This window comes from Bactrocera latifrons, unplaced genomic scaffold (genome assembly GCF_001853355.1).
Source record: "Bactrocera latifrons isolate USDA-ARS-PBARC rearing strain unplaced genomic scaffold, ASM185335v1 scaffold_2, whole genome shotgun sequence".
Lineage (NCBI taxonomy): Eukaryota > Metazoa > Arthropoda > Insecta > Diptera > Tephritidae > Bactrocera > Bactrocera latifrons.
This window is the reverse complement of record NW_017535518.1, coordinates 916,122-928,536: the sequence shown is the minus strand read 5'-3', so window position 1 is coordinate 928,536 and position 12,415 is coordinate 916,122. Positions and strand designations below refer to the sequence as shown.

At 39.1% G+C, this 12,415-nt stretch overlaps 1 protein-coding gene across 1 annotated transcript in view; it reads left to right on the top strand.

Annotated features, from left to right (window-relative positions):
* LOC108967857 (venom dipeptidyl peptidase 4) overlaps window positions 1-6,231 on the top strand; it is a 7,693-nt gene extending 1,462 nt beyond the window's left edge. Inside the window, exons 2-8 of the mRNA XM_018931478.1 lie at window positions 3,231-3,325; window positions 3,388-3,518; window positions 3,581-4,375; window positions 4,442-4,640; window positions 5,070-5,607; window positions 5,675-5,889; window positions 5,962-6,231. Of these exons, the coding sequence (XP_018787023.1) occupies window positions 3,231-3,325; window positions 3,388-3,518; window positions 3,581-4,375; window positions 4,442-4,640; window positions 5,070-5,607; window positions 5,675-5,889; window positions 5,962-6,096 (2,108 nt within the window). The 3' untranslated portion in view covers window positions 6,097-6,231. The remainder of the gene's footprint in view (window positions 1-3,230; window positions 3,326-3,387; window positions 3,519-3,580; window positions 4,376-4,441; window positions 4,641-5,069; window positions 5,608-5,674; window positions 5,890-5,961) is intronic.
* The last annotated feature ends 6,184 nt before the right edge of the window (window positions 6,232-12,415 follow it).

Genomic DNA, 12,415 nt, shown 5'->3' with positions numbered 1-12,415 from the left:
TTATCACCATCATGGACACCACTTACGCGGGTATAGCCGGGCTAACAACTGTGCGCCGGTCGTTTCTTTTTGGCTTTTAAAATCAATACGAGGTACTGAGTGCAGTATTTTCGTCCATTCGGACAACATGACCTGGCCAGCGTAACGGCTTTCTCTTGATTCGCAGTACTATGYTAATKTCACCGYATATCTCGTACAGCTGACCGTATTATTGACTACGGTACCTTTCTCTCGACCACTCCTAACGCCGACTTATCAGTTGTGGTCATTGCTTGGCTTGCCTTCGCACCATAAGGCGGGACGGGGATTGATGAGGGACTTGTAGTGTTTGGTCTTTAATCGTCGAGATCGTTTGCTTTTCAAGTGTTTACTCAGTCCAAAGTAGCGTCTSTTGTCAAGTACAATTCTGTKTTGSATTTCGAGACTGATATTGCTGTTGGTGTTAATACGGGTCCCAAGCCAGACGAAATTCAGTGGCRGATTCATAGTTATGATAGKGACGTGTGAGCCAATTCGCGAATGCGRTGGCTGTTTGTACGATGACAGGATATATTTTATCTTRTTTTTTSTTCACAATCAAAMMTAAACGYTTCGTTTACTTATCCAATCTCATGAAAGCAGAATTAACGACGCGGGTGTTGAGGCCAATGATATCAATATAATCGGCGTACACCAGCTGCTGTATACGCTTATAGAAGATTGTAGATTCTCTATTTAACTCTGCAGTTCTTGTTATTTTCTCCAATAGATTGAAAAAGTCACACGATAGCAAATTGCCTTATCTCAAACCTCGTTTAGTATCGAACGGTTAAAAGAGGTCCTCTCCTTTTGGTGTTGCTCAACGTCAGTTTACACAGTCGTATTAGTTTWGCGAGAATGTCAAGTTCAGAAAAGCGCTGTCGAAGGTGCCTTTAAAATCGACTAAGAGGTGATTTTTTTGATTTTCTCTTTATGGGTCGGCAAACTATCGGCCCCTGTTGCTTTGTTATTCTTCGGGAYAGTAATTGCTGTTCGCACCTCTTCATAGTCGGCCAATAGCACATCTATTCCATCGACATCGGTTGAGGAAWCGGGTTCGCCGTCTCCAGATGTTACATTTCGCTGCCGTTCAGCAGGTTGCARAGGTGTTCCTTGCAATACTTTACTATTTTGTGGGCATCAGACACCAAATCACCTCTTTGAGTCGTACAAGAGCCTGCGATCTCTAAACGTTTCGTTAATCGCTGCATCTTTTCGTAGAATTTTGGAGCATTCCCACTGTACCCTATTAGCTCTATGACAAAAACTGCAAAAAGGACCTTGACGACTTACTGCTAGATCTCTCGTCACGATATCAGTTTACGATATTATAAATCTCTTTTCAGATTTTTATTATCATAAATCTAMATTATTTGTGATATTTGAGATTAAAGTGAAATTTCCGGAGGGAGCTTTCTATTTTATTACCTAAAAATTTATTGCATTTAGCATTGGAATTTGAAGATAAGTTAACCGTAATCTCGCTTTAATTTATTGATAGAAGCTGGTATGTAGCAGAAATAACCAGATCAAATGTGTTTTGTCAGTAAAAGATTGAAAAAGGATTTGAACTCAGCATGATTTTAACTAAATTGTCAAATAATTTGTGATCGATGTTCGGATCAGGAAAAATTATGTATTTTAGGCTTAGCGCTACAGCGTTTTGTGAGCTTTGGCTCACCTTTGCCTGCTGCACCTAATAACTTCGGACATCTCGGTCACTTGGAAGATGTGCATGAGTAAGACATGAACTCCAATTTGTCGATCCATCTCGATCTTGTTCTTCCCCTTGTTTTAATGTTGAACGTTTTGGCTTCGACAATTTTATTTTGCTCCCACTCATTCATTCATATGACACAGCCATTTTAATCGCGGGGCTTTAATAATCCACCTATCTACCATCTATGTAACTCGTCTTTGACTGTTTCAATAATTTTTCGYGATTAGTCTTTTAACATTGTCCTTTTCGAGCTGCAGACGTGATTCCTCACTATAGCACTGGTCGAATGATGATTTTGTACAGAGCCAGTTTACCATTACTGTATTTAAGTTYGGTAAACGGTAAAGGATCATCAGGGAGTTGGGTCAGGTTATTGGATTCATCCAAAATCGATAAATCTCACTTRGATACATTTTTGTCCCATAAACTCCCGAAAAGTAGATCATCAGATTCTCATCGATTGACGAAGTGTTTGTGCTTACCACAATCTAGGCAACTGCGCTAGATTCACCAAAGGTGTGTCTTTAGCTGTTCGGCTTTGTAGTCTTCAGCGATTSCGCTGTGACCATACGAGTCTAATTTGGGAGACGGTTGAAGCTTAGTTCTAAGTGCGCAGCCAGCGAGCATAAAGCTAGTATAGATATTTGGCTCGGCATGTCAGATCTGGTAGTCTGAAACTARACACAGAAGACTTTATCAACTACTTCGCCCAGCCAACAAATCTCTAGGAGGTGTGTGAGCTGAGAACTAGCTGTCAAGAGAAGGTTCCGTGATGTTGTGATCTATGTTGGATCATGGAAGAAATGCAATTGAAGCAGTGAGTATTTCAGTGCGTTCTTTCCCACATTGAGGGCAYTGAGTGCCATTGTTGGAGTAGTCCTTACGTCGATGAAGACCGTTCTTTGAACACGGTGCAGGTTTTCAAAGCCTCATCAGACAACGACTGCTTAAAACATTATTAGCTTAATTACAGTTTCATACAATCAAAGCAACACTTTTAGTTAGAGGACCCACTTCTTCCCAATTGTTGCTTTACAATGAAAAATATGAGATTGCATATGCTTTCTCCACTTTCTCCTTTATCTATGGCTTCCATTAGAGCTTCTTAATAAAGATAAACCCGAAGTTCTTCACCCTGTCCACCGGTTGATGAATAGAGCCGCCCAACGAGGGGAGTAAGATCAGGGGATTTGAGTTTTCTAGTAAATAAAATCAACTTAGTTTTATTTGGATTTAYCGCTAATCTGGGTCTATTTGCCCAATTGGTAACCACAATTAGAAACTCCTGGGGTACATCATAATCGGTGTTGAAGAATTTTCCTTCTGATTTTTTAAAATCACCAAATGTTTTATAAAAAGACTAAGACCAGGAACCAAAGATGTTTAAAACCAAGGCGTCGTCTTATTTTACCGCTAGGTCTTTTTTCTATAGTTCTTTKATATAATGTCCCTTCTTCTTCTTGCTTACCTTATCGGCTACTCAATATTTCAGATCGCGAACTCGCCTACAGAGCAGCGGACGGCTACCTCTATAAATACAATGTGGCTACGCTGAATCGTTCTYTACTTTTACCGCCAGCGATTTTCGTAAGTAGTATTGGATCATGAACAGCGAAAAGTGTAAAAAATTTTTTTTTTTAAATTCTCAGGAAGTGTATCCATCGGATCTTACGATTACCTTCTCGCCAGACAACACGAAATTGCTGATACGCTACGATGTCGAACAACAATTTAGGCATTCGGTGATCGCGAAATACTCGTTGCTGGATATAGACTCGAGGTAAATAAAAACTCTTATATAAAGTGCAATCTTTTCATTGTAAGTAACACATTTGCTTGCAGAATTGAGACCAAAATCCATAATGGCGAAAAGTTGCAGTTCTGCAGTTGGTCACCGTCGAAGAATCGGCTCGCTTACATCTACGAAAACAATGTGCACATACACTACGAAGACGACGAGGAGTTGCAACTGACCACGGATGGTGTTACAGGCGTAATTTACAATGGTATACCCGATTGGGTATACGAAGAGGAGGTGCTCTCTAGCGGTAGCGCCATGTGGTGGTCTAAGGATGGCACACACTTGATCAGCGGCTATTTCAACGATGTCGATGTGAAAACTTTCAAATATCAAGTCTACGAAGATAGATACGTGAACAATTCGTTGTTAGAGTATCAATATCCAGAAGAACTCGATTTGAAATATCCCAAGGCCGGTACACCCAATCCAGTTGTGGGTTTACGTCTATTCAATATAGATACCAAAGAGTTAGTGCCCGTCAATATTACGGCGCCAGTGGATGTTGTAACGGCCGACCATATCATACAGAATGTTGTGTGGATCGATAGTGGACGCATTTTATTGGTTTGGCTGAATCGTCGTCAAAATTTGGCTTCGCTGCAGGAATGCACAGTGGCTGGCGTATGTCGTGAGGTGACGCAGTTGTCCGAGCCCTCCGGTTGGATTATGATAAGCACACCTGTGTGTAAGGCTACCTACTGTACATTCACCAATTGGATTGATGATTGGCAACAAGTGTGGAAGTTGGACTTGGCAACGGGCAAGAATCAGTGGCAAAGTCGTGGTAATTTCACGGTGTTGAATGCTTACTACTACGATGAGGCGGCCGACGAACTGTAAGTGCTTATAGCTCCGGCGATGACAAGCGTGTTAGACCAAGTTCTTGAAAACTTTCTTTCTAGGTACTATCAGGCCACCTTGAAGGATCAACCCTTTCAAATGCACGTCTTTCGCAACAATGTGTGTTTGAGTTGTGAGTTGCGCGATCTTGACAATAACGTTTGTCGTTCTGCTGGCGCCTCTTTCAGCTCGAACAGCTCGTAYTTTGTTTTGAATTGTAATGGACCTGGACCAGCCATTATACGTATTTTTGAGACAAAGGTAATGGGTAACATAAACCTGTTAGAACTAGACCTTAGGTCTAATATTCTCTTGGATGTAGATGTCTTTGTGGAAGCTCAAAGGGCCTAGTGTCCATCACTACTTCTAGCAGAGAGTAGGGTTTTTGGGAACTCTTGCTTGCTTTCCATTCAGTTTCGAACTTGGAGACCATTATGTTGATGTAGGAAATGATTTTGTAAATAACCTCTAAMTTGAAAGATTCGAAAGAACCAGTTTTTATAAACCGTTTATAGAATGTGATTTTGAAATTTCTGGCATCGGTCTTGTAGATATCTTTAGTCCATGCAGTTAGAGAAACAATTCATATTGTAGAACTAAGCTTAAAATGGTTACAAAGCTTAATTGTTTTTTCTAAGAACATCTTGAGACATCTATTCAACACTAAATATATAAACCTTTTTATCTTAGACCAATCGTCAAGTTGCTGTCTGGCAAGACAACAGTGATTTCCACGAAAAATTTGCCCAAAAAGAGTTTCCAGATAATACTTATTTAAATATATCACTACCTGATGGTTCCTTTGCCGCCGCCAAACTACAATTTCCACCAAATTTGGATGAGTCCAAAAAGTATCCAATGATTGTGAGTGTTTATGGCGGTCCGAACTCAGTACGTGCTACGAGCGCCTTCAGCACTGGCTTCAACTTATTTATGACCACAAATCGTGAGGTCATCTATGCACTCATCGATGGACGCGGTACCGGAAATAAGGGCAAAAAATTACTATACAGCGTCAATAACAATTTAGGCGACTTGGAGGCACAAGATCAGATTTTTGTTACAAAATATCTACAGAGCTTGTATACGTTCATCGATAAAGAACGTGTTGGCATTTGGGGTTGGAGTTATGGCGGCTATATGACGCTCAAAACACTGGAATACGATGCGAATAATACATTCCAGTGTGGTGTGAGTGTTGCACCAGTTACCTCATGGTTGTATTATGGTGAGTAGTGTGGTCGAAGTGAGATTTAAGGAAGAAATTAATAAGAAAATTGTGGTTTCTTTTTTAGATACCATCTACACTGAACGTTATATGGGTTTGCCAACGGAGGAGGAYAATTTGTATGGTTATCTGAAGAGTAGTGTGTTCCGTAATGAGATTGACACTTTCAATGTTCATGATCTCCTGCTGATCCACGGCACAGCCGATGATAATGTGCACTACCAAAATTCGATGTTGTTTGCCAAGAAACTGCAAGCAGCTAATATTTTGTTTGAGGAAATGGTTAGTAGTACACTTTGCTCTCCATAAAACCTTGAGTAAATCCGTTTACTTTTCGCTATACTCTCTTTCTAGTCCTATACTGATGAAAATCACTCGATTGGCAGCTTTTCACCTCATCTTTACAATACAATTGACAACTTCTTCATCAGTTGCCTGAATTTACATATTAAAGATGATGATGAGGGCGAAGAGGAGAAGAGTAAATGATTTCAATATAAGACTGGATTTTCAATGACCAGATTGTTCATATGACTAAGCAGCAGAAGTATTAGTTAGATAAATTTTTTCAATTAACTTCATAAATAAATGTTATTTTAAAGGACTTGAAATGTTTAAAAATTGMGTGTTTTGTTTTTTATCTTAAATGATCTCGCATGGAGCTACTGTTTTTGTTTTCAGATCCAAAAACCGTTAAGCATGGCTGCTGTGGAAGCCATCTGCATTAGTTATCTGGGTTATTTCAGACAAAGTTTTATCGAAGAATATGTGGCCTTTGACCAACGTGAGAAAATTTTCAACGACATTTCATAACTATTGGACTGGTTAAGTTCATTTTGGTGAACCCAATAGATGTATTTTACTTGTTGATCTGTGAACGTTTATTTTTTGTATTACCAACAATTTCTAAAAGTGAATCACCAGCTCCTTATAGAACGACTCAAAATTTTGAGCTTACTACAAATTTGTTAAAGAGGTTAATATTAAGACCACTTCACCTAGAATGTGTATCATATGATATTTCAAGACTGGCTAAGGTCGGGGAATAGAGGAGAAAGAGACAAGTTGATTCCATCTCGCCTTCCTTCTACAGCTTTGGCAAAGTGCATCCGGCAAAATATTTAGTCACACCGCATATGAACCTATTGAACAATGCCCAGTCTGAATACCTACAATTGTGGTGAGATTGACTTAGCTAAGAGCAAGTAGTTTAGGGGACCTCCTATTGTTCATTTTGGTCTCGAATATTCTCGCAGTCTGGTTGTTGAGCAGCGCTTGTTGGGCTCAAGCACGGGAGGAGGTTAATAGGTCAAGAAAGTGAGCGGAGAAAAGCTATTGGTGAGATTGACTTTTCTAAGAGCAAGTAACTTACCTCCTAGGCGCGGATGAAGGTTAATAGGTCTAGTACTAGAACGCAAGGGGACAACGAAGAACCGATCAGCTTCCAAATTGATGTAATTGAGATAAGGGTAATATTATAAGCAAAATCTCTTTGACCGGGAACACAAACAATTTAAAGATTGGGACCTGAAATGATCGATTTTGGTTGACTCACTGAGTTTGTGTTAGAGCTAGACAAAAGGTTTAATCTGGATTGAAGACCCAGAACGCTTATTTTATGTCCAGAGCTTAGAAAATGGTTGTATCTGAGCAGTTAGAGCGGTAATATGAGCCTGTGATCCAAGGTACTTTATTACTAACACCATCTCCGTGTACACGAAGGCCGTGGAGAATCGAATAGACGTCGGTCTCAGTAAAATTTTGTTCGGACGAAGAGCAACCTGAAAAGATTCAAGGGCTGCCGTTTCATCCAGAAAAAACAACGGTTTGGTGTGGTTTGTGGGCCGGCGTAATCATTGGTTCACATATCTTCAAAAATGATGCCGTTGAGAACGTAACCGCCAATAGCGACTGTTATCGCCCCATGAWAAMTSACAATTTYATGCCTGAAATGGRAGCTCGTGATCTCGCCGACATTTGGATTTAACAAGATGAAGAAGAGTATATGTTTTCAAAGAAGTTTGAAAAAAGACCCGAGCAGTTTGCATAATTTGACTGTCCATACAAATGCTTTTAAAGTTATACAGTTTTATTTTTTTTGTTGAGGGTTACCACCATTATTTTATGGAAAAAATATTTGCAAATATTCTCTTTTTTGATTTTATTTACTTGCCTGTGACAATAAAATTTTCCAATGAAATTCTTCACAATTTCCCCCTGCGGGTAGGGGTACCCCTCCGGGTTCGAGAGGAAACCGAATATACCCGTGGCAAGGCGTAAGAGGCGACTAAAAGCCATATGCACTATGTCAGGCTTTGGAGACCATGTTTTGATGTCAACATGGTCTAAGTCAGATAAGTGCTATAATATTCTGCTGGAAGTCAAAYTCTTAGCTTTATATTTATATCTCAAAATATAAGGCATTTGTCGCTGTGACAACCAGTCATTGAGTTTTTGGAGACTCAACTGGTAGTAGCAAAAGCTACAAGGTCAGACAAAAGACTTAAGCCTGGTACCACGGGTACCCTTGGAGGTAACTCCAATCTGCTCATTGGGTTTGGCCCTTTGTGGAGATTCGTGGTGGCTGTGGTTTAAACCTAAATGCAGGAAGGGCAYTTTGTCCAATGTGGAGTCGCACTGCGGCCGGGTGCCGGACCTAAAGTACGGCAGAGGTTTTAGATGGGCTTCGAACCCGTCCAAGGTGACTAGGGTGTCCCTAGCCACCCGAACCAATTGGAACCAAAAATTAAGTGCAAAATGCATTTATGCTTTGGGGCGCTGATCAACGCATTGTATTGATCTATGTGCTTCTAGCAATAGAAAGCACCGTGGAGTTTAGTCTTCATAGACAAGTATTCACGTAAAAACACATTGACACGTCCATAAAAATGCTTTTAAAGTTATACAGTATTATTTTTTTTTTTGAGGGTTACCACCATTATTTTATGGAAAAAAAATATTTGCAAATATTCTCTTTTTTGATTTGACAGGCAAGTAGTCACAATTAAATTTTCCAATGAAATCCTTCACAATTTCCGTTTTGCTGCCAAGCACTTTTTCGCCATTACTTTTGCATTCATTTGTTGCATGTTGGCATTTATGCAACAAAAAGTTTTAATCCTGCTGGTTAACTGATGGATTTAGTTTTGCTGTGTATGAGGCCATTGAAGCAAACGATTGCTCAAAGTCACATCAAAGTCAAACTGAATGGTGGTGAAAAGAGTTAATAACGTTTCCGTTTGTGTATTACAACGCAGCAARTATGCTTCCACATATGTCTATACATATGTATGTMTGTATAAAAACTGTAATTTAATACATTCAATGAAATCGTTGCACTTATGTAAACTTTGAAGTGTTGAAAAGAATATGTCATTGTGCTGTCTACCATTCTTCCACGCTCACTGTACTCTCTATTGTTTGTTGTTGTTGACGCTTGCGTTTGAGAACTAATCTTCGAGCGCTTGCAGTTACTATTTCTTCATATGGTATATGTACATATATCAATAACCTTAGACATCTTCTTGCCGTTTCTTTTGTGTCCTTGATCTTAACCCTTGATTGACTTGCTTTATTTGTGGGCTTCTCAGTCAATCTATTGGCATGCTCTCTTGCAATATTTTACACTACATAGTTCAATTGTTCTTTTGTTGCTAACTTTATGATTGTGCTGGCCGTCGTTGCTGTGTTGTTGCTGCTGTTGTTGCTGCTGTTGCTATTTTTATGGTGTGGGCGCTTGTAGTGTTGGCGACGTCGTCTCAGCACCAATAATACCTACATAACAATCGCCAAAGTTTTTCAATATCAAGTTCAAGTAAAAACAAAAATAAACACAATCATTGAACGTTTTGCTCACTAAGCRTAAGTGGTGGGCTAAGTGGTSGTGGAGGAAAGGCTCGTAGATTAGCGCCTTGCAATGGCGGCATCAATGCGTTTACGTGGTRTGTACGCCAGCACACCGACAAATGCATCAATGGAAGATTTCATAAAAGAAACCAATTTTAAAATTTCATTCATCCAGATGAGTTTAAATTTTATTTAATTTTTAATAAACATTTTGTTTTACAGATATTTCAAATTAAATGGCGAATGTTTATTATCATTCGAAAGATTACCTTTTTAAATGTTGGCCGTAGCTAGATCTTACATGGTTCATTTGTTGAGTAAATTCGATGACTCGTTCGAGCATTTCGATCGGTAACTGGCGAATTAATGGTGTCATGTTTTTCTCCAACGCGTAAATCGAAGCGGGATTGTAGGTATAGACCTCAGATTTGCATATYCCCACAGGAAAAAGTCCAACGGTGTAATACCACACGATCTTGGTGGACCAAGGTCCTTGAAACGACCGACCCGAAACGTGAAACTATCTGCTCACGGAAGTGTTGTCTTAATAAATCCATTGATTGATGCGATATATGGAAARTGGAGCCCTCTCGTTGAAACCAAATGTCGCCGAGGTCACGACCGATGACACTACCGGCCCACAAATCACACTAAACCGTTGTTTTTTTTTGTATAAAATGGCAGCTGCTTCCTATTGAATCAGAAATGGCCCTCATCACTGAACAAAATTTGTTTCGAACTTTTCAAGAGGACATATAGCGAAGCAATGTCTCTTGGGAAGCTCGAGCTTTAGTTCTTGCACAAGCCGTATTTTGTACGTGTTCAAGTTCCGACATAAAATGTTCCAAGTTGTTCCATAGTAYAGTCTGAGTTGCTGCAAACGCCGTCGAATCGACTCACCACGGTCTCATGAACACTTCATCAAACCATTTTTATGAAATAATCTACTTAAAACATAAGCGCTGAGAGAATTTTCTTTTATTTCAAATGGATCGTAATAGCTCCATCTTAGAATGATAGACATATAGATTGMGACCAAGAAATGTTTTTGTTTCAATCTATTGGTCTATTTATTCTACATTTTATGAGGAAACGATGGCGCTACCATGTTTCTATCATTTTATTTCTTACACATAAGATTTATTAATTATTCTTCGAATAAATTTTTTTTCTGGCCACCTCTATTCTGTGAAAATCTTACCGCCTACCCTAAGCAGTGCGCTTGCGCACAGAGAACACAAATTTTAAGGATAACCCAAATTTAAGCTTGCCATATCATTAAATTTACAAGTTGAGTTATTTTGGGTATTTTTTGGATAATTTTGTGTGTTCGAGGTTTACGACTTTTTGCATATCTAAACCTGATGCCGTTTTCACTTTCTCTTTAATTGTGTACTCTACTTGGTTATATAATTACCTGAGATCTGCCCCTTCGCTGAAAACTGCGCAGTAAAATCGGCTGGACGACTACTGGCGCAGGCGAATATACACATTATACTTTCGGGTATAGCGCAGTGGGTAGTGGCGGTTAGGCAAACACCGAATATATGACTCCACTTTTCCTGGGAAAGAAGGCTCAAAGTGAACAAAGCAAAAGATGCCTGGTGTAAAGGTATGTTAGCTACGCAYAAAACTCTAAATTTATTGGCCTACCATATTAACTTAACCTAACTTTGTTAATATATTTTGAATAAGTTTTCAAGATGCAACAATTTACTACAACCCAAAATAAAATGCCATATTTGTGTAATTTTATATAATTTCAACAGTGTGGTAACTCTATATCAATGTAAACAACAACGCAACCAAACACACATACACAGTAAACCGAGTGCAAAATGTGATTGCAAAATACAACCAACACCACACAAATCTAATGAGAGCATACTCAGCTAACCGGCAAAAAAGAGAGCGCCTACAAAAACAAAGTGCACAATCGAACAAACCACCCAGTTGTGTATACAAAAACAACAACAATATTGAATGAAAGCAACACAACGCCACTTTGTAGTTCAAGTTCAGCTGTGAAGCAATTACAAAAACAAATGTGATAAATCACAAGAAAAAAGTGCGTTGAAAAGAGCACCGAACACGTGATGGCAATGGCGCCAAAACCTGCCTCAACATTATGCAGCAGCGACAARTGGAACGGTGTCGGCGTGATTATYGCCAGCCGCAACGGTGGGCGCTGGGGGTCGGCCTTTTGGTCACAGTGCGTACAGAGATGAAATGCTATTATCAGTTATAATGGCTATAATATGTAACAATAACGCTGCTGCTGTTCGGCAGGTATGTAGCAGGTGCAGCGCGTTAATCTCGCCGTTAACAGTGCATGAATTCTGCAAAAGTTAACAGTGCACTGTAAAGCAACGACTGCAACTATGTTATAGCCCGGCTGGTTGGACACTTATTCGGCAAGACATTCAACAGAAGGTGTTATCATTTCACAGCGAGTGGACGTATACGACGGAGTCGAAATAAAATGTGCACGCACTTGCCGTTTAAAAATGAGAGAGTTTAAGTGAATTTGAATTTGAATTTGTTGTAAGTGTTGTAAGTGTGCAAGTGTTTATTTGTGTGAATCAATTAAATCTATATGCGCGCGTCTCTAGTCAGCAATAACGGTAAATTTAAACTGTAAACGCTAAATTATGAAATATTCGGCATTTTGGAAATTAAAAATGAACGGGTGTGAGTGAATTAAATTACTGTTTCGTGTATAAACAAACAATGAGTTGCGTTGTATGGTAAATGTAAACAAAAATGGCAAAACAGCAGAGCAAAAAAAAAAAAAAAGCAGGAAAATAGAAAAATTTCGTAAACAAAAACAAAGGAAGATATGAATAATAGAATTTTCGAAAAAGATAATTTCTGTGGTCTTTTTGAAATGATGTAAATAAAAGAATTGTTTGAGATATTTAGAGAAATAGTATATATAGATGGAAAAGTTTTTGTAGTCTCT